Genomic DNA, 21,184 nt, shown 5'->3' on the forward strand with positions numbered 1-21,184 from the left:
TAGGGAAGTTCCCTTAACCCTTTCTCACATTCAGCTCCCCCAACGGGCAATTTTAAGGGCCTGGGCAGTTACCAGGGAAGGGAAGGAGTCATGGCTATGCCCCCACCCCCGGAACCCCATACTTCCCTCTGAGCAGGGCCAGAAAGAGGCTCTAGAAATTTAAAGGAGCTTTGGCTAGTTGTATTAAACTCTTTTAGAGGCTCAACTTTCCAGAGCCTGCTGAATACCTTCAACCTCATGTAGGTTCTGATTTTAGGATAGCTAAATTTTAGGACCAGATCATTGGACACGCACCCCCTTTGATTCCCCTGTCTCCTCTCTCAGCTACGGAGGTGTCAGGAGAAGCTCCCAGGCCTGTAAACCTCCCAACATAGTCACAGAGAACCCTCCAAAGCGGATAACGCCCTATAACCCTCCCCAACTTCTCCCCCATCCCCTTTACTTCATCTCCAATGGATTGCCGCTGCACCGCTGTTTAATAAACATCTTGTGTCAAGGGGACAGAGGAGAGGAAACGAGGCCTGCGGGGTGGAGTGGCAGTGCTTTGGGGGGGGGCGGAGAGGACCACCTCCTCTTTAATTATGCTGTGGGCCTCTCGGTCTGCGCCCCAGGCTGGCTCTCTCCCTCCCTCTGCCCAGCTCGCTCTCGCTTCCTCCCGGACCCGCCTGGGGAGAGGGCTCCACAGCCTGCATCCCTCCCGAGGCAGCCCGCTGCTTTCCCTCCGCCTCTCCTCCGCCCCCGCCGCCCCATGTCGAGAACAACCCCCCTTCCTGCAAAAGGGGGGGGGGGGCGCGGGCGGGCGGGCGGGCGGCCGGCAGCTCGGGCTGAGGTTACGTGGCCGCCGGAGCCCTGACGTGATAGCACATTGCATCAGCATAAAACAATCCATCCTCGATATGGAATGCGGTGCGGACGGATGACAGCGAGAGCGCAGCCCCCTCGCCCGATTGATTTATGTTGGAGCTGACGCTTTATCAGGCAGTCGGAAAAACTTTGACCAATCATTTTGCAAGGAGCGCTGAGCCGGGCTGCTCCACTGTACTTTGTTGGCTGAGAAGTTGAGCAGGGGGTGGGGGTGGGAGGGTGGGGGGCTGGGGGGGTCGCGTCCGAAAGCCCTCACACCGGTCTGGGTGCCACCTCTCCCTGCTTGGGCGCCGCCGCGCGAGCGCTTCCCTTCCCCCTGCGAGCGCCCGGATAATGTCTGAGAATGTCCATTTCTGGGACGCTTAGCAGCTATTATGTCGACTCGATCATAAGTCACGAGAGTGAGGACGCTCCTCCAGCCAAGTTTCCTTCCGGCCAGTACGCGAGCCCCCGGCAGCCGGGCCACGCGGAGCACCTGGAGTTCCCCTCGTGCAGCTTCCAGCCCAAAGCGCCGGTGTTCGGCGCCTCCTGGGCGCCGCTGAGCCCGCACGCGTCCGCAAGCCTGCCGTCCGTCTACCACCCCTACCTGCAGCCCCAGGGCGTCCCGCCGGCCGAGAGCAGGTACCTCCGCACCTGGCTGGAGCCGGCGCCGCGCGGCGAAGCTGCTCCGGGGCAGGGCCAGGCGGCGGTGAAGGCGGAGCCGCTGCTGGGCGCGCCTGGGGAGCTGCTCAAACAGGGCACGCCCGAGTACAGTTTGGAAACTTCGGCGGGCAGGGAGGCCGTCCTGTCTAATCAAAGACCCGGCTACGGGGACAATAAAATTTGCGAAGGAAGCGAGGACAAAGAGAGGCCGGATCAAAGTAAGTTATAAAAAGTGAGGAAATACCAGGCCGAAGGCCAGGCGAGGGGGAGGGGAGGGGAGAGGCAATAAACTGCGGACAATGTGAAGGGAGACCGCGGCGGTGGCCGGAGAGCGAGCGGGGGAGGAGGGAAGAGGGAGCAAGGAGGCAAGCAAGCGGGGTGTCCCCGAAGGGCAGACAGGCCGCTGGAGGAGCGCCGCCCCCACGGCTCCGCGTCCGGGAGGGGAACTGGGGCGCAGGCACCGCCTCGCTGCTCTCTCGGCCTCCCTTCCCCCACTCCCCCGGGCCTCGGGCTCAGAGCCCGGGGAGGAGGCTGACGACCGCCGGCCGGGGAGAGGGGCTGGCGGGGCCGGGGACCGGGCGGCGGCCAGCGAGGCCGGGAGCCCGCGCGGGGCTGCCCAGGGCCGCGCGGCTGGCAGAACTCCCCGCGCCACGCGCAGACCGTAAAAGCCGGCCAAGGGGAAGTGGGAGGGGGCTCATTAGGATTTTATTTGCGATGCAACAGCTTGGCGGAGGATCGTTCCTAGCAGATCTCGCGCAGTAGCCGCTCACTGTCCGCAGCCGGCGCCGGGAGGGGCGGGGAAGCCCAGGACCCGGTGACTGAGCCCCCTCCCCGAATGCGCCGGCCCCTCCCCGGGAGCCTTCCCTCCGGCCGCCCCCTCCCCTCCTTGGCATCCTCGCCCGGGTTGCAGCTTCCTTTTCTGCAGCCCCCGCTGCGCGCCGCGGGGCTCCCTAGCCCCAGCCGGAGCTGTCCGCCTCTCGGGGAGTCCGGGAATCGCTTCTGAACTTCGGGGCCGACAGCCAGAGTGGAGAAGGAGAGATCCCGAAGGGACCCTGGGGAGAGGAAGGGTGGGGGGGTGGGAAGAGAGGCTTGCGGAAAGGCGGAGAACTTTACCCTCCGATGGTAGTTACTCCTCATCTCCCACTCCTCCAGAAGCACCCCCGCCAGGAACCCAAGTCTGGCTAATTTCCAGGAGGTGCTGCTGGCTGGATGTGGGGGTGGGGGTGAGTCTCATATTTTTCGTTTGTAAGGCTGAGAAAGGCAAATTGGTTGGGGGCTCTTAGCTCCAAACAATAACCCCCAGGCTGGCCGGAACAAGTCCTCACCCCTTACTCTTTTGGGGGAGCGAGGGTCAGATTTTTTTCGTCTCTGCTTGCCCTGCCAGATTTCCCATCAACATAGTGGCCCACAGGCCCTTTGGGGCGTCCTCGTCTGCTGGAGGATAGAGGGCTGTCCCACTCCCCTGAGGTCCCTGCAGGGTGCTACCTCCTCCAGCCAGCCGGGGTTAAGAACCAGAACTAGCGTTTGGGTAACACAGGCTCTTCCCAAAACCTCCCGGCTCACACCCAAACAGACCCCCCACCCCAAAGCCCCAAACTCTGCCTGGAAAGCCCATTACTGCAAGGCCGTGGTTTGGCTAGGATCAATTATTAACAGTTTTTTTCCTCTTTCATATTTAATGCGGCTGCGGGTCCCATCCCAGGCAATCACATTAAGGAAATAGCACTGCAAATTGGTAAGACACGGTACTTAGTGTAGGAGGAACCAGATTATTTTTAAAAAATATATTCAGTGCTTTTCATTTGGGGAGAAGAATCTAGCAAAGGGTGGCTGTTATTTTTAATTGGGTCTGCTTTATTTGGCAACTTTTCTGAGTTCAGGAGGGTAGGGAGAGAGACGGTAAAGGAGACAAGCCTGTATATATTTTTGTTTCCTCTCCCCGCCCCCCACTCAATTACCCCTTTCTCTGCTCTTCCTCACATGGAACCAGTTGGAGTTAGGTGTGCTGTGAAGGGCTTTCTGTTACCCCCACATCATCCATGGCTCCCCACCTTGGGACTGGAGCAATCTTGCTTCCCAATTTCCCTGAACTTGCTTTAACCAAACTGCGAGCTGAGCAGGAGCGGAAAAGGAGAGACTATTGCAACCATAAGTTATCTGTGAGCCCCTGGCGCTCCCTTGTCCACAGGCTGGAGTTGATAAATGGTTGCAATTGGGTTGCATGTGAATTGGAGTGTGCTGGATGTTTGCGTCTCTAAGTGCAGACCCATGTTTGCGGTGTGTGCGTGGGGGGGGGGGGGACAAGTTATCTACAGACACACATGCCTGCTGCCATGTGGCCAAGGGATGCAAGCTTGTGATTAAGGCAGGGTGCACTCTGACTGGGCTGGAGCGCCAGGAGGTTTCTCGGCTGTGGCTGAATAGAAGCCGCTCTCCCCCAGCCCAACCCTCCTCTAACGCCCCCAGACCCAAGGCCAGGACCCTCCAGGTCAACCACCTCTGGTTAGTCTGGTGATGCCAGTGTGTTTGTGTGTGGGGGGGGTGCTTTAGCCATGTTGGGCTTTGACCTGAGTCCTGACCAGTGGGGACCCAAGTGGAGAAAGAGATTGAGAGAGGACCGGAGGCAGGCAAAGCTTTGGAAATGCTGAGAAGCCTGGTACATGTTTAGCTCCACTCTGTCCAAGTAACTCTCACCTGAAGGTGTCAATAGCAACTCCTGGCCCATCTCTGGGACGCCTTCTGGGAACTTGAAGGCCCAGGTCCCTTCTCTGCAATGCAAGATGGGGAGTGCAGGCCAGGGGTACGTCCTTTTGGAAGGAGAACATGGGGGCCTTTCATCCCCCCTTCCTTTCTTTGATTCTATCGCTGCTTCTCTTTCAGCCAACCCCTCCGCCAACTGGCTGCACGCTCGCTCTTCCCGGAAAAAGCGCTGTCCCTACACCAAATACCAGACGCTGGAGCTAGAGAAGGAATTTCTGTTCAATATGTACCTCACCAGGGACCGTAGGCACGAAGTGGCCAGACTCCTCAATCTGAGTGAGAGACAAGTCAAAATCTGGTTTCAGAACCGGCGGATGAAAATGAAGAAAATGAATAAGGAACAGGGCAAAGAGTGAAGACCCCCCCCCAGCCCTCCCCGCCCCTTCCCCATCTCACGCGTATTTATAAGTGATGGCTACAGGGCCAGTGCTGTCTGGGATGTATTCAAATGAATGGGGAAGGGAGTCTTTCTCCTCCAAGTCCTTTTCTGCATCTAGAGCATCTCCTTTCCTTTGCCCTTTTACCTGTCCTTCTCTTCTCCCTGAGCCTCAGAAGGAAGTTTTGTTGATTTAGAAGGTAGACATGTAGTTGGCTTCTAACAAGGTGATGGGCCACAAGGAAAGAGAGACCCTAGTCAAGCCCCCCTAGCAATCCCCTTAATTTTTCTGGGAAGCCCCAGGCCCTCACTTCCAGCCTACCTATCTCCACCCCCTACCTGCACCCACCCCAAAGTCACCCAGGGACACTCCAACTGCATACAGCCCAAAAGAAGCCCACATACATAAAGCCTGGAGCCCACAGTAATAACGGGGAGAGCTCACAGCCAACACTCAATGAAGTGACACCCCAAATTCAGACCATCGCACCCTAAATCTGGCAGAACAGCCCTCAGACCACCAGCAAGCCCAGATTTTACCTTTGGCACAAGTAACACATCAAGAAGATGTCTAGAGACACATTCCTGAATGAGGCTCTGTAGCCCAAAGGGCTCAGTATCACAATACCATCTCTATGGAATCCCCAACTGTACCCCCTCTGGACCCAAGGGCAAATGGGGGTAAACTCAGCCCCCAAGCTGGGGGGCTAGAAGGGGCAAGGAAAGGCAGCAGTGGTCTTATGAAGGTATCCTAGGACTTATGAAGGTGTTCCACACACACACATTTTGTTGCAGGAAATGTTTAATTCTGCATGTTGTTTTCCTCTCCTTCCAACAAAAGGAGGTCAAATCGTGGGTCGTAAGCCTTGACAATGTCGTCTGTCCGTTCATCTGTGCCCCGCTTGACAGAGACTGTAGCTTCTCTTGCTCTCCACCGGCCCTGCATCCTTCCACATCCTCCCCAGTTCTGAAATCAACTCTGTTCGGCCAAATCCACCTTGCACCAGCGAGTCAAACCGCCCCTTGTAGAAAACCGCCCCCCCCCCCCATCCACCCTCCATCCCCTGCTAGCTCAACCCTACTAGAGGCAGGAAAGCCAGGTCGGGAGAGTCCTATTGAGAATTTATTGTGAATCGATTCCCAAGCTCCCTTCCGGGATAACTTGTGGAGGACCGGGAGGAGCAAAGGCTCCGGCGCGAGGAGCCTGGCGCATTCCTCCCCATCCTGCCCACCTCTCGACCCAAGCGGAGGAGCCGGAGGCTCGGCGGCTGCCTGCCCCAGCGCAGAACGAGACCTGCCCCGGCGCCGGCCTTTGCCTCCCGCAACTCGGGCCTGGATGGCGGTCTGCTCGGCTGCTGCGCGCACTTCTGGGCAACGCGGTCCCGCGTGCAAAGGAAAGAGGCGAGATCGCACCTAAGCATCGCCCGAAGCTTACTCTCTGCTTCCCTTCTTCCCCCCTGCTCCCCCATCTGTCCAGTCCCCTTCAATTCCATGAACTCTTCTTGCTCCTGCTTCTCCCGACCCTGCAAGGGGACATTCCAGTAGAACTTTTTTTGCTTTGTCGGTGGCTGTCGTGAAATTGTGCTGTGTTTTGTGATTTCTTTGGGGGTGATCGTCTCGTCTGTTTTCAGTTGTCGCTTATATGGGAGGGTTGTGGGTGGGAACGGGGAGGGCAAGGGGCCTAGAGCTCTGATTGTTTGTTTTGGAAGAAGAAAAAAAAACAAAAACAAGAAAAAGAACAAAAAAAATATATATCACTCTAGAAAATAAATCTCTCCTTGTGTCTCATTCTGTGTTGGCTCTCCTCACCTGGCCAGAGGTAGAGGTCCTAGTTCCAAGAGGGCAGCTTGGAAAAAACAGAGACTCCCGGGCCCAAGAGGTGTCTCCTTAGACCTTGCAGAGCAGGCTTCCTGGTGGAGCTGAGAACTGGTCTGGACCCAAGGTCCCAAGACCTCTGCTTAAAGTGAGCAAGAGCCTTCCAGCAGGAGAGCTGGGAGACCGGAGGGGGATGGAAGGAAAGATGAGTGGTTTGGAGACGGGTCTCGTCTGCAGTGAGCAATATCTTCCTCCAAAGTGGCACTGGAGACCTCCCTACCAACTCCAGAGCCAGAGGGAAGGCAAGGCCTGCCCTGCCACTGCTGGAAGCAGTTCCTCTCTCAGCTGCCCGAGAACATCACCTTGGTTTGGGCACTAACTTCCTTCACCCATTCCCTGCAGCCGGGCTACTGGGCCTAGATAGAGGCCTTAGGAAGACCAGGCTGTCCTTCCTTCCGCTCAAAAGGAGTGAACCTCTGAGGGTTCTGGCCCCCACCTGGAATCTGAGGCTCGGATTTGAGCCACAGGGTAGCAGCCTTGGTGGAAAGCGGGTGGTTTGGTAAGGGGAGAGGCCTGGGCAGGCAGCTCCCATAGATAGGCAGGGAGAGGAGATTGGGAATGCAACAGAAGTGTCTCCAGAGGGGGAAAAAAAATCACTCCCCAGTCGGACCCCAAAACTAAATGTGGTTGCCAGAGGCACCTTTCTGTCCCCATCAGACCGTGGTATCCCCTCCAGAGCCTCTTAGGAAGATCGCTGCTCCCCGTGGCCTTGCCCGTCTCAGCCAGGCGTTCGGATTGGGCTTCTGCCCGCCCGGCTGGCGCTGGGGTGCCGGCCGGCCGCCGGAGCCTCCCGCCAGGCCCATCTCAGCGGCGCTGCAGCCCGCCGAGCCCCCGAGGGTTGGGGGAGAGGTGGGGACAAAGCATGGCCCGAGCGAGAGGCGCCTGGAAGCGAAAAGGCCAGGCCTACCCCTCTCCAGCGAACGAAAGATATAATCGGACAGATAGCCAAAGGCAGGAGGAAGCGAAGCTCCTGGGTACGGCCCTGGGTACGGTCCTCCGAGGAGGGTTCCATTCGGGTTATAAAATGAATCTCGCTTTAGAGCTTGTGTAGACTAGGCTCCCTCCCCATCCTGGGCGCCCTGGAGCGAGCGGGCGCGGAGGGTGAGCCGAGCAGGCAAGCTTCCGCCGAGAAGGAACGCAAAGGCGCGGCTGGAACCGGACGGAGAGCGGCGGGGCAGGGGGCCCGAGGCCTCCCGGGGAAGCCTCCGGCGGCGTCTGCGTCCCGAGCCCGGGGTGGCTTCTTGAAAGACAAACAAAGGCGAAGATGCGGAGGCTGGGAAGCCGGAGATGGGGAAATCTGTTGTCATAAAAGAGAGCGAGAGATTCAGAGAGGGAGACCGCGAGAGTGCGAGACGGAGAAGCCGGGAGAGGAATTCAGTGCCGTGTGCGCAGCAATAAAAGAATATGACCGCTATAAAAGTTTATAGCGTATAAATTTCTGAAGGTTAAGAAACTAAACAGCAGCAAAGCAAACAGTGAGGGGAAACTCCGGAGCTGAAAGAGCCGCAGCTGGGCCTGGGCTCTGGGGCTGGCGGGCGAACGGGTGGGCCAGGCTCCGGAGCCCCCCCCCTCCCCCGTCCCGGCCCGCGGGGCTTGGGGTTGGGGGGGGGGCGCCCAGGGGGCAAAGAGGGGAGAAGGGGGACTGGGGAGGGAAGAACACTTTGTTGTCACACAAGCTTCAGAGAACGCAATTCGGACTCTTCTCTTTGTTCTTCACACCCCCTCCAGAATCGGGCGTCGTAAACGAGAAGCCCCCTGTGCACACGCGCGCGCGCGCGCGCACACACACACACACACACACACACACACACACACGGGTCCGGCGGGGCCAGACGTCTGGGCGCGGGCAGCCTCTTGATCCTTTTACAGCCCCCTCCCACCCTCCCAGGCCTCTTCTTCACCCCCCCCGCCCCGCCCCGCAAAAAAAGCCCAATTGTTTCTCCTCAGAATTTGAAACAATCGTGTTGGGTTTGAAAAGTGCTCGGCTCCCCCCTTTTACGGGCCGTAAAGGGCGCACTGCCTGGCGGTCTCCGCCAGAAATTAGGGGCTTGCTGGGGGGCGGGGGTCAGTACGAGAGGAAAAAAGCTTATGGTTTCTTTTTTCCCTCCCTACCCCCCTCGCCTTTTTTTTTTTTTTAGCTTATCTGCACAATTTCATGAGCCATTCCCTGATTTCCGATGTCTTTTCTCTCGCCTGCTCTCGTTTCCCTCCCCCTTTTCTGCTAATAATGAAAGTTTCTCGCGCTTGTCGCCTCGGTGGCTGGCTCTCCGGAGAAACTGGCCGAACCGGTGGCGGCGGCGGCGGCGCCTTTTCTCAGGACGGCCGCTAGATGGCACCCTTGCTCCACGCGAAAATCCCCGGAGCGAAGGCTGCGGACTCTGGCGGCTGCACATCGCACCTTGGTCGGCCCTGAGTCTGTGAACTGAGCGCTACCGAAAGTCATGAATAATTTGCGCGTAATAAAAATATAGGGTTCATTACGGCCGTTCCCCCCGTTTTATAGATTTCAGATATAGCGTATTGCGTCCCCCCCAATGGTCAATTTTCTGAGTTTTCCCCAGGAGGAGGTCTCAGTGCTTCTCACCCAGTTTCTGTGGTCGGTGGGGCAACAAATGCATGAAAACGGGGAATAGTAATAATAATAATAATAAAAGAAAAATGGGCAAAATAAAAGAGGAGAATTAGTTCGGAAAAATGAGATTTTCCGGGAGGGGGGTTAGAGGAATATCTGCGGATGCGGGTGAGCAGGTCAGGTGAAAGGGTCGAGCGGGCAGAAGAAGGTCGGATGGAGAGGAAGCTGCCCCGAAACGGGATCAGCAGCAGAGGGAACCGGGTGAGCCAGCCCGCGGTGTGTGGGGTACACCTTGGGGGGGGTGGAATGGATCTCCGGCTTTGGTGGGGATTCGGAGGTGCCCAAAGCGGGCGGAGCGGATCAGCACGGACAGAGGCTTCAGAGCCTTTGTACGCGTCCGGGGCTGGGCGCGCGCCGGGTGAGCCAGGCGCGGGGCAGGGGCTCCCCAGGACCGCGAGGCGCGGGGAGGTCTCGTATGTTTTCTCGGTTGTTCTGCGCGCCCCAAGTTGGGCAGCCCAAAAAGTGTGCGTTTGCCGGATGGATGTGGGAGAAGGCACGGCGGCAGGAAGCAGGAGCCCGATTCTCGCCGCGTTCCGTGGTTTCCAGGTGGGAGCTCAGGCTCCGTGCGCCGCGGCCCCGGCAAACCTAGGGGACAAGGGTCCTTTCGCAATTTAGCAGCTGGAGGCCTGGACTCGGGCAATTTTCCTTCTGAGACCCGTGCCCATAACCCTTTTAATTCCAAATCTCCCATCTCCTCCCGGCCCAGCCTGATCCGTGTCCCCCATCCGGACAAACCTGCCTGAGAAACACACAGCCCCCTCCTTAAAATTAGCCCCGCCGCGGTCTCTCTTCTCTTCCCCCAGGACCTGGTGCAAAGAGGCAAGCGGAGTTTCTCAACTTGAGTTTCTCTAATAAATCTGCGCTCCGTTGGGTGTTTATAAATTATCTCCTCGCTCTTTCTTGTTTTTTCTTATAATAGAAACATTTTCCTTCCATCAGGAATTTCTGGCACGGTGTAGGGATGATTTAGAACAAGCCATTGAATTTCTCCCTCACCGGTGAGTCCTCAAATCATGACCATAAAATCCCCCGCACTTGATAAAAATGTTCTCTTCGGCAACAACTTACCTCTGCCTTCCAGCTGCCTCACCACCCCCTCAGCCTCGCACTGAAAATCCAAGTTCTCTCCCCGCCTCTTCTCTGTTCCCTTTCAGCCCCTCTCCCATTCTCCCGATTCACTTTTGAAGGACCAAGTGGCTCTACTGGGAACTTCCCCTTGGAAAAAGCTGATGGTTTCATTTTTTACAAAGGTTGGGGTAAATGGGATCCCCCCCCCCAAAGCACCCTTCCAAAAGCAAACCACTCTCTGGTGAATAAACAATGGCTTGAATGTATTTGTGAAGCCTCTACCTTTGTTACTAGAAATTTTCCTTCTTTCTCCCTCTCTCTCCTTCCCTTCTTTCTTTCCATTCCTTGGCCAGTGAGCCGATTCAGGAAGCCATTGGTTGGAACCCTGGGACTGGCGCCTTCGAGAACCTGGCCACCACCCTCCGTAGGCCAGACAGGCTGGGGAAGGCAAAGGCAGGAGGGGGTGGTGCCCACGCAGCTGGGCCTTCTAGGCTGTGCCTCAGGCCCCAGGTCCCCAGGTCTGGAGAGAGAGTTGGGTTTAACTACAGGCTCCCCAAGGGGAGAGGAGAGAAAATGGGGACTCTGTGGCCTTGCTGCATCCAAATCCCCTCTACCCCAAGGTCAGTTTAGGTAGTGATGATGGCTCAAAGGTCGCTGAAAGCTACAAGTTTCCCCGCCCCATACATACACTCTGCAGCCTCTACCTAGAGCAGAGGAGAGGACAGGAACGCAAGCCTCAAACCAAGCACCTGGGCCTCAGTGTCCCGCAGCGGCCTCCGTGGCCCTTCCCTCCCTTTGATGTGCTCATGGGCTCGGTGGTGCCCCCTCACCCTAGGGTGCCGCAGAAGGTGTGGAGGGCTGGGCTGGAAGGTTGGGGAGCCAGTTGAACTTGGTTAGTAGGTCCCAAGGCCTGGGTGCAGGAGTGGGACAGCCCAGCTGGGTGTCATCCTGCCAGTGGCACCAGGCCCCTCTCCCATCTCACAAAGTTGGTCCCCCAAAGCGCTGACTGGAGACCCTCCTCTCCATCCCAGCACTTTCTCCAGGCCAAGGAGGTTGTGCACAGCTGCGGATTTGGCGGTTGCTGGGCGAACTTTGCTCCCTGCTTCACCACTGCCCATTAAGCAGAAAGTTTCTTTCCCCCCTCCTGGTCCCTCCTCATGCCCTGCGGGACCCCTTCTCCAGAGAAAATCCTGCTTGTTTGTTGAATGAGGGAGAGTGGGTGCGTGGCCTGGGTGGAGCAGAGAGGAGGTGGTTTGGGGGCTCCGGGGGGGGGGGTAGGTAGGGGCAGGTGCTGGCCCCAGCTGAAGGAGGTGAAATCTCAGAAAAGTCACCGTTTGCGCCGAAAAAACCCATAATCGTTCTCATTTCGGCTTCGTCACCCCCACCGCGCTGCAGTCGGGCGGCAGGGCGTTCGAAGCTGCAGTTTTATAGCTGTAGAGGAAAGAACTCGTAAAATGCTAACAGCTTTTATGCGCTGCGGCATAAACAACAACAGACTCGGGCTTTATTGCGTTTTATAGTTTGTTAAAGAGTTTACAGCCGTTTTTTGGGGGCCGGTTACCCAGCCAATTCCCTCCACACGATAGTTAAACGTTTATCAATAATAAGGAAATTGATCATTAAAGCCTTAAATATGACTACCTCGTTTGTTTGAAAATATGTTTAGGAGAGGAAGCTGTATGATTTGATAACTTGTATTAAAATACCAATTACATTTATAGGACCTTTTAAAACTCGGCGCAATTAAACCGTGTTCTTTTACATTTTTCCGAAGCGACCCTGACATTTAAAAAGACTCCAACTGCCTCGTTAAAATCGCGAAATTAACAGCGTGCCTACGCCTGGCGCGTTGTGTATGTGTGTGTGCGTGTTTTTTTTCTGTGACTCCCCCACATCAGTCTTTGGGGGTGGTCTGCGAAGGTATTTGATTTGTTGTGAGGCAAGAGATATCTCATTAATGTAGGTAGTTAAACAGATTTAATCCGTATTCATTCTCTCTCTCACCCCCTCTCCCTCTCCCCCTCTCTCCCCCTCTCCCCCTCGCTCTCCCTGGGTGTTTTTTTTCTTCCCCTCCTTTTTTTTTTTTTTTTCCGCTCTCTCCTCACTCCCTGGCGCTCTCTCGCTCTAGCTCTCTCTCTCGCTCGCTCTCTCTCGCTCGCACCCTCGCTCTGCGTTCTGTCCGGGAGGAGTACGGAGAAGCCAATAGGATGCGGGGTCTCTAATGGATGCAAATGATCATGAAAAGACAGTGCAAAATATGAAACAACTCATTTGCAGGGAAGTAAATCACCGAAAACTGTTTATGAACTGGCATCCCTTCTTCGAAATGTAAAGCGAGGACCTCTTTAAGTGGCGGTATATTTTTGTTTGGGGGGTGGGGGGTGGGGGGAGGGTGAGCGAGCCGCGGCTGCCATGCAAGCTTAGACTTTTGGAGGCTTCGCTGTCCTTTTCTATTCCTGGAAATCACAAAAAGTGTGGCGGCTTCGAGATCTTCTTCGCCTTTTCTTTCTTTTCTTTTTTCCCCCCCTCCTCCCTTTCCCTCTCCTTTCCTGGCGAGGGTGACTAGGAGCCGGCGAATCCGCGTTTTTTTTCTCTCTCTCTCCCTCCCTTTCCCCCTCCCCACCCCCTCCCCAACAGCCCCCAACTACAGCCGCCGCCGCCGCCGCCGCCTCAAAATTCAATAAAATGAGCTCTTATTTCGTCAACTCACTGTTCTCCAAATACAAAGCCGGGGAGTCCCTGCGCCCCAATTATTATGACTGCGGCTTCGCCCAGGACCTGGGCGGCCGACCCACCGTGGTGTACGGTCCCAGCGGCGGCGGCAGCTTCCAGCACCCGTCGCAAATCCAGGAGTTCTACCACGGGCCGTCGTCGCTGTCCACCGCTCCCTACCAGCAGAACCCGTGCGCCGTGGCGTGCCACGGGGACCCGGGCAACTTCTACGGCTACGACCCGCTGCAGCGGCAGAGCCTGTTTGGTGCGCAGGATCCAGACCTGGTGCAGTACGCCGACTGCAAGCTCGCGGCCGCCAGCGGCCTGGGCGAGGAGGCCGAGGGTTCAGAGCAGAGCCCGTCGCCCACACAGCTCTTCCCCTGGATGCGCCCGCAAGGTGAGCTCGCGTCTGGGCCGGCCGGGGGCGGAAGGGAGACCAGAGGGCCCGAGGCCGGGCAGGGGGCCGGGCAGGCCCGGAGCATTTCCTCCAGCTCCTGGGAGAAGTGCCTGCTCAGGTCCGATCGCCTCCCACTTCTTTCCTCCTTCCTTCCTCCCTTCCTTCCTCCCTTCCTCCTTTCCTTCCTCCCTTCCTTCCTCCTTTCCTTCCTTCCTTCTTTCCTTCCTTCCCTCCCTCCTTCCTTCTTCCCTCCCTCCCTCCCTCCCTCCCTCCCTCCCTCCCTTCCTTTCTTTTTTGTTTCCCTTGAAGGGGGGTCGCTAAGCGACATTTCCTGAATCCATAAACCCCTCACCCTGCCTTACTTTTCTTCTTCTCATCCTTTCCCCCCCCCTTTTACTGTTTTATGGGGGTAGTGGAGAGAGGGTGGTGGGAGTGGGGGCGCTCAACTTTTGCACTTCTCAATTGCTTTATAGTTTAATTACCCTGAAGAAACTTTTCTTCTGGGGCAGAGGCTCTGGGGGCTTTTCAAGGTGGGTCCATTCGTCCCCATCCCGGCTTTTTTTTTATTCTTATTGCCCCCCCTCCTTCACATCCTTCCTTCTAAAGTTTATGGCACTTTTAATAGATTTGAACCACCCCCACCCAACTCCCTGGTGCTGGTTACCAGAGGAGGGGGCTCCCCCCTTCTGGCTCCCTTAGATTCAGTGGTGTCTGATCCCCCTCACCACCACCACCACCACCCCCCGCGACCGCTGACCGCGGCCTCCCAGCGCCCCCGCCCCTGCACGGGGTAGAAGGTCCCCTGCCCTTATTATACTGGTCTCTTAGGCTGGTTCACGAATCTTCCAACCTTCTCCGTCTCTGCCCCCTCCCCCCCCCCCCCCCCCCCCCCCCGTCGCGCCTTTTCCCCCCTTCCCAGCAGCCGCCGGACGCAGGCGAGGCCGACAGACCTACAGCCGCTACCAGACCCTGGAGCTGGAGAAGGAGTTCCTATTTAATCCCTATCTGACTCGCAAGCGGCGGATCGAGGTATCGCATGCGCTGGGACTGACAGAGAGACAGGTCAAAATCTGGTTCCAGAACCGGAGGATGAAGTGGAAAAAAGAGAACAACAAAGACAAGTTCCCCAGCAGCAAATGCGAGCAGGAGGAGCTGGAGAAACAGAAGCTGGAGCGGGCCCCGGAGGCGGCGGACGAGGGCGACGCGCAGAAGGGCGACAAGAAGTAGGCTCCAGCTGGGACTGCCAGGGCCGCGGCGCCCTCCGTCCGTGGGTCCCCCGACCACGCCACGGCCGTCGCCCGCCCCCGCCCGAGAGAGCTCTGGCCCCGCGAGCGGGGCCCGGAGCCCGGCCTCCCGCCGCAGCGTCCCCCGCCGCGCCAGTCCCCGCTAGTGGTAGTATCTCGTAATAGCTTCTGTGTGTGAGCTACCGTGGATCTCCTTCCCTTCTCTTGGGGGCCGGGGAGGGGGGGAAAGAAAAGGATTCTAAGCAAGGACTCTCTCGCCCTGCGAGGGTGAGCGGCTGCGGCCTGGCTGAGCCCCCCACGCCCCCGCCCCGTGTAAAAAGCCTCCTTGTGCAATGGTCTTTTTTCCTTTGAACGTGCTTCTTTGTAATGACCGAGGTACCGATTTCTGCTAAGTTCTCCCAACAACATGAAACTGCCTATTCACGCCGTAATTCTTTCTGTCTCCCTCTCCTTCTCTCTCTTCTCTCTTCTCTCTCTCTCTCCGTCCTCATTTCCCCCGCCCAACCCCTCTCTCCCCGCTGCCCTCCCTAGCTCGCTGGCTTTCTCTCTTGCTTCTCTCTTTTCCTCCCAACCCCCCCCCCTTTGGTTTGGCAATTTCGTCTTAAGTGTTTCTCAAAAGAGGTTACTTTAGTTAGCATGCGCGCTGTGGGCAATTGTTAAAAGTGTTCTTAGGTTTACTGTGAAGAGAATGTATCCTGTATCCGTGAATTGCTTTATTGGGGGGTGGGAGGGCTAATTATATATTTTGTTGTTCCTCTATACTTTGTTCTGTTGTCTGCGCCTGAAAAGGGCGGAAGAGTTACAATAAAGTTTACAAGCGAGAACCCGAGACTGGCCCGGCCCGCGCTCCTCATTTGCCCCCGGCGCCTTGCAGAGCTGGGGAGAGCCGGTCACCGGGCTCCTGCGCCCGCCAGGCCCGGCAGCCCAGAGGAGGGGGCGGGGGCTGGAAGCAGGTGGTGCGAGTCCCTTGGCCCAGAGGCGCAGGGGGTGAGGGAGGCGGCTGCGCCTGATTGGAGGAGAGAGGAACGGGGGAGGGGAGCCCAGAGAAACCCCCTCCCTTCGCGTTCCGAGGCTGCTGGCGCGAGACCCTGGAGCCCAGGCCACGCTGGAGAGATGCGCCCGGGCTGGTGGCTGTATCCCCCTCCAACTCCCCCTTTGTTTCTGTGGGCCCTCTCCTGTTTGTGCGTGCATGTGTGTGGAGGGGTGGATAAAACTGGAGTGCAGGGCCGCTGAACAAGCTTATATATTTATTTTTCCCGGATTGGGTGGGTGGGTGGGTGGGGGAGCAGGAGGAGAGGAGAGATGCCCTTCCCCGCCTCTCCCTCTCCACGACTTGGCCACCTTCGCCCAGCTCCGAGGTCGTGGCTCGCCGCCTTCCTTCCTTCGCTGCCCCTGCTTCTCCGGCAGCCACGCTCGACTGAGGCATCCGCCTCCCGGAACCAGGAGAGCAGTATACCCAGGCCGCCCTCCTCCCTTCCTTTCTCTTCCCACCCACCCCACCCCCTTCCTTTTTTATCTTCAAACTTTTTTTTTTTTTTTAAGCCACCAGAAACCGCAGCATCCAACGCCCGTGGGCTGGATCCCGCGCCTGTAGGAGCACCCACGAAGCCTCACTGCATCCCTGCCTGTGTGTCTGGGGGCACTGAGGGAGAGCCAGGAGGCCAGGCTCACCTCCGCTCCTCACCTCGGGAGGACCGGACCAAGTTCCCCCAAAGGCCCAGCCAGGCGAAATTGGCCCAGATTAATAAAGACCTGACCTGCCCCCACCCACCCAGTTGCGGGCAATCTCTGCATTTGTTTCTCGTTGGGTAACGGGCTGGGGAGGTGGGGGGGGGGTGACAACACGGATCGCTCGGAGGTTATTTATTTTCCCTTCTACTCAATCCCTTCCTCCCCAAATCTCGCCTGCAAGCTGCCTCCAGCCCAAGGGGGTCGACAGCGGCCCTTGAGCCTCCAGCCCCAATCCACAGGGCTTGGCTTTCCCATTCATTATTGATCATATTTTATAAATCCAACGCCACACAATTTTTTCCACATTACCGGGAGCCGTAGGGAGGCCGCCCGGCCATTGGCGGAGGGGACGTCACGTGGGCGGGGTCACGTGGTCCGGAGAGGAAAAAGGGGGTCCTTTTTGGTGTAAATCTGGACTCTAATTCTGTAATATATCAAGGAATCTCGTAAAACCGACACTAAAACGTCCCTGCCTACAAATCATCCGGCCAAATTATGAGTTCATTGTATTATGCGAATGCTTTATTTTCTAAATATCCAGCCGCAAGTTCGGTTTTCGCTACCGGAGCCTTCCCTGAACAAACTTCTTGTGCGTTTGCTTCCAACCCCCAGCGCCCGGGCTATGGAGCGGGTTCGGGCGCTTCCTTCGCCGCCTCGATGCAGGGCTTGTACCCCGGCGGGGGGGGCATGGCGGGCCAGAGTGCAGCCGGCGTCTACGCGGCCGGCTACGGGCTCGAGCCGAGTTCCTTCAACATGCACTGCGCGCCCTTTGAGCAGAACCTCTCCGGGGTGTGTCCCGGCGACTCCGCCAAGGCGGCGGGCGCCAAGGAGCAGAGGGACTCGGACTTGGCGGCCGAGAGTAACTTCCGGATCTACCCCTGGATGCGAAGCTCAGGTAACGCCGCGCACCGAGCCATCCCGAGCCGCAGTGGCCCGGCCACATTCCCCGGAAGGCGCCCCCTTCCCGGCCAAGTGCTCCTTTCCGCGTCCAGAGTGCCCCCGGTAGGAGGTCGGCCCTGGGGACGCGGCAGCCCCTCGGCCGCAACCCGGCGCACCGCCCCCACCCCCACCCCCACCCCCACCCCACCCCCATTTTTGCTCGGTGCTCTCAGGCTCCTTCTGCTCCCTCGGCGGATCTTTCTCCGCCGACGCCGTGGCGCTCCGAGCCCCCCGCCCGCCCCCCACCTTTCCTCCCGGCCTTTTAGCTTTAAATATTTATCAGCCGCGCCGGCACGGGCTGGAGACGAGGCCGTTTGTCTTGTGGAGGAAGGCTGGGGTTTGCAGAGAATAGCCATTAGGGTCTCCCCCCTCCCTTCTCCCTTCCCCCGCCGGGGATCTCAGCTCTGGGTGTGTCCCCCAGCCCCAGCTTGGAGGTCTGGGGGAGGGGGCCCGCGGCGCAGAGCAATTCTCCCCTCCCCCTTCCTTCCCAGCCAACCCCGCTCCCCCATTATTCCCTTCTGGACAATTAGAGGTGGGCTCTAGAGGCTTGGCGGGAGGAGGGGGTATGAGAAGAGATGAAGATCCAGCCAGGAACACAGAGCCAGAGAGGCAGGTGGAGAGAGGGGGGTTGAGGCCAAGAGAGATGAGGCTCCTGACCCCCCAGTGAACTTGGGAAGGGGGAAGCAGAACTAGAGAAAGGGTCAGAAGCCTCATAGGAGTACAGCAGGCTTCCTCAGGTGCCCTTCCTAGGCGCCTAAGTACCCCCTGGAGAACTGGCCAGCAAGTTTGCAGGTATTGTTCCAGAAGGGTGAATGTCCTCTTTGGGGAGGGACTAGGACTGCATGGAGCCAGATCACGAGTTAGAGAGTGCAGGCCACTGAGCCAGCTGCTGCAGGAGCCCCAAGGGACCCAGGCTCTGTGGGGTCTCCTGACTAGCCTGAACCAGACATCTTTCTTCGTGCTGCCCTGAATTCAGGGGCCAACTCCAAGGTTCAGAAGGCCCAAGACTTGTGGTCAGAGGCTCCCCAGTCCAGTCAGAAAAGGCCCAGCTCTTACACCATCAGTATTGGTGGTCACGGTCCCCATTACCTGCTCCATAATTCAACTGCCTTTCCAGTTGGTTTATCAAAGCCCCAATTTTTCTGCTCGTAAACATTTCAGCTTGGCTTTTATCTGACTTGAAATTAGGGCCCCTAGGCTCTCCTCCCATGTCTACTTCCCAGGAGGGCTGGTACCAGCACCTCCCCCAGTACAACCTCCCCCAAGGCTCCTTAGGGTTTCGGCCTAACCTGGAAAGCTCTCCTCTGCCCTTCAGTCCCCACTTCCCAGATACTTCATGTTCCACCCCAAGCCAGGCTGCTGTCTCCCCTGTGCCTTCCTGGAGGCCCAAAGATTGATTTGGAAAACTGGGTTGTCTGGGCAGGTGGGCAGGCAGGACAGCCTGGCCCTGTCTGAACCTGAGCCACTCACTGGAAAAAGTCATCAGAGGGCCCCTGCTGTCAGGCCAACTCCAGGCTCCCAGGAAATCTGCAAATTCTCACCTCCTCCTCATTCCACAACAGGCTCTTCGTGTGTGTATGTGTGTGTGTGTGTGTGTGAGAGAGAGAGAGAGAGAGAGAGAGAGAGAGAGACTGGGTCTGTGAGCTTCCTTTGTTTCCTTTTCTTTTTGGAAAAGCACTCAAGCCAGGCCTAGAGCCCCACACTCCACTTGCATGGTTTCCATTGCCTCTTACCCTAAAGACCATCAGAGTCGTATCCAAAAGGGGGAGTCTTAGGGTGCCTGGTCTCAAGGGTGATGGGAAGATTAACCTTCCTTCTATACCACATACACCCCTCCGGTGCAGGGCCTTCAAAAGCCAGCTGGTTAAATCTTGGGTTCAGAAGCCCTAGGCTGGAAGACTTTCTGGGTGGCAAATGGGGACGTTTGCCTCAGGAGGCCTCTAGGAACGTTGAGGGAAGAGGGAAGGCACACGCTGGGGTATGGAAAGTAAGAATTTGGTTTAGAGGGGAAATGGGCTCTGCCACCCACTGACCCCAAACCTAAGGGTCTGAGAGGGAGATGGGCACTCTCATGGCTTTTCCCACACGCACTCATTATTCTCCTTTAAATACTGTGCGCAGGGACTGACCGAAAGCGAGGCCGCCAGACCTACACCCGCTACCAGACCCTAGAGCTGGAGAAGGAGTTTCACTACAATCGCTACCTGACGCGGCGGCGGCGCATCGAGATCGCGCACGCGCTCTGCCTCACGGAAAGACAGATCAAGATCTGGTTCCAGAACCGGCGCATGAAATGGAAAAAGGAGAACAAGACCGCGGGCCCTGGGGCCACAGGCCAGGACAAGGCCGAGGTGGAGGAGGACGAGGAAGAGTGAGAGCCGGAGAAAGGGCAGAGGAAGAGAGCCAGAAAGGGAGAGAGGGGGAAGCCCAGCTCTGAGAACTGAACCAGGAAACTCAAATTAAATAGGGAGGGGGAAAACTATTTAAGTAGTGGAAAGCAGTTTAAAAATTTTTTTAAGGAGAGACGTGAAATTTTGGTTTCTTAACACTGACAAAGAATACTACCTACAGAAAAGTCCGGCGGGTTTGTTTTGTACGATATGGGAAGAAAATCACCTACCTGTTCTGTAGCTTTTCTGCCTCCCCTTTTCTATGTCGCTACTGTAAGGTCTTTGTAAAATCTTGCTGTTTTGTAAGCCCCTTTCTTTGATGCTGTCTTTGTGGTCTGTGGGTCTGGACTAACGTGTGTGGTTCCCTGTCCTCCTGAGCCCCCCTCCTTCCCAGTAGCGGACTGAAGGGGCCTTAGGGAGCCCCATGGACCCACCGACTAGCTCAAGTGTCGCCTCTGTGCACCTGGCCTGCTCCTTGCTCCCGCTAGCCCCTGTGAGCCTCTTTACATTGTATGTGTACCTGAAGGATGGAGAAATAAAACACAATTTAAAAACGAACAGATGACCTATTTTCTGTGTTTCCCTAAAGCTGAGGGTGGGGGGACAGGGTGAGCCATGCATCCCTGAGCCCCTTGGCTCCAACTTCTGCTGCTAGTCATTTCTGTCTGTGCTGGGGTCTGCTCTTTTTCCTGGTGCTCCTGGCTCTGGGGGCTGTCAACAAGTGAATCCCGATAGGACACACGCACCTCCCTTTACATTCTTTTACACACACTGACATACCCAAATGCACAAATCACACATATTTACAGGCTGACGTCACACATAAGTAAATCTATACATTGTCACCTACAGTCACAACTAAAGACCCCATATTCATATGTCCATAAATAAACATACGGGCATTCACACATCCCAACTCTACCCTGGAACACTGCGTTCACACACACTCACAAGTAAACACACATTCACACTTACAGCGACACTGATACATACCAATGCGCATTCACACATTGGCTTATAAACACAGATTCACATTTGCCCCCAAGTAAACACATCCATGAGCCCACACGCTCAGTCACACCCGTTCACAAAACAAAACCCGCACCCTTCCGCAAACTCTGCCTCATCCAGGCCTTCAAACCAGGCTGCGGCTTGGTGGCCGAGCTGGGGCACAAATACAGAGCTGAAATCCGAAGTGTTAGGCCCCACGCGACGGAAGAGGGGAAGGAAAGGGAAGGTGACCACCCAAATCCACTCCCGCTTCTTGGGCGGCGTTGGGCAGAAGCCAGGCCGCGGAGCAGACGCTCCCCGCCAGCCCAAAGAGGCCTCCAACACCAGGGCGCGCCCGGGCTTCCGCCCCCTCGGCAAGCATTTTCCGCAAGACCTATTCGGTTATTTTATTTCAACTTATTTTACTTTCATTTATCTCATTCTAAATTAACACAGCGACCCAAATAGAATTTTTAAATGGGTGGAGGGAGGAGTGGATGACCCCTGAGAACGGGAGCCTGAGCGGTGCAAGTTTACCCGGGTAGTGTGGCCGCATCCCGGGCG

The 21,184-nt window shown here is 57.1% G+C and overlaps 3 protein-coding genes across 3 annotated transcripts; all 3 read left to right on the forward strand.

Annotated features, from left to right (window-relative positions):
* The first annotated feature begins 1,207 nt into the window (after positions 1–1,207).
* On the forward strand, positions 1,208–4,622 carry HOXB9 (homeobox B9). The gene is made up of 2 exons (XM_021704121.1): positions 1,208–1,724; positions 4,387–4,622. The coding sequence occupies exons 1-2, from the start codon at positions 1,208–1,210 to the stop codon at positions 4,620–4,622; spliced, it is 753 nt and encodes a 250-aa protein (XP_021559796.1).
* An 8,280-nt stretch (positions 4,623–12,902) lies between these two features.
* HOXB8 (homeobox B8) lies at positions 12,903–14,553 on the forward strand. The gene is made up of 2 exons (XM_021704073.1): positions 12,903–13,326; positions 14,246–14,553. The coding sequence occupies exons 1-2, from the start codon at positions 12,903–12,905 to the stop codon at positions 14,551–14,553; spliced, it is 732 nt and encodes a 243-aa protein (XP_021559748.1).
* Positions 14,554–16,674: 2,121 nt separating this feature from the next.
* On the forward strand, positions 16,675–20,182 carry HOXB7 (homeobox B7). Its single transcript, XM_021704075.2, has 2 exons — positions 16,675–17,196; positions 19,362–20,182. Exons 1-2 carry the CDS (start codon positions 16,797–16,799, stop codon positions 19,613–19,615), a joined length of 654 nt encoding a protein of 217 aa, XP_021559750.1. The 5' UTR covers positions 16,675–16,796; the 3' UTR covers positions 19,616–20,182.
* The last annotated feature ends 1,002 nt before the right edge of the window (positions 20,183–21,184 follow it).

This window comes from Neomonachus schauinslandi, chromosome 15 (assembly GCF_002201575.2).
Source record: "Neomonachus schauinslandi chromosome 15, ASM220157v2, whole genome shotgun sequence".
NCBI lineage: Eukaryota > Metazoa > Chordata > Mammalia > Carnivora > Phocidae > Neomonachus > Neomonachus schauinslandi.

Excerpts from the sequence above, each read along its gene's own strand:
- HOXB9 (XM_021704121.1), top strand. The coding sequence starts at position 1,208 with ATGTCCATTTCTGGGACGCTTAGCAGCTATTATGTCGACTCGATCATA. Across the intron at positions 1,725-4,386 it reads CAAAGAGAGGCCGGATCAAA|CCAACCCCTCCGCCAACTGG; the intron begins GTAAGTTATAAA and ends CTTCTCTTTCAG.
- HOXB8 (XM_021704073.1), top strand. The coding sequence starts at position 12,903 with ATGAGCTCTTATTTCGTCAACTCACTGTTCTCCAAATACAAAGCCGGG. Across the intron at positions 13,327-14,245 it reads CCCCTGGATGCGCCCGCAAG|CAGCCGCCGGACGCAGGCGA; the intron begins GTGAGCTCGCGT and ends CCCCCTTCCCAG.
- HOXB7 (XM_021704075.2), top strand. The coding sequence starts at position 16,797 with ATGAGTTCATTGTATTATGCGAATGCTTTATTTTCTAAATATCCAGCC. Across the intron at positions 17,197-19,361 it reads CCCCTGGATGCGAAGCTCAG|GGACTGACCGAAAGCGAGGC; the intron begins GTAACGCCGCGC and ends TACTGTGCGCAG.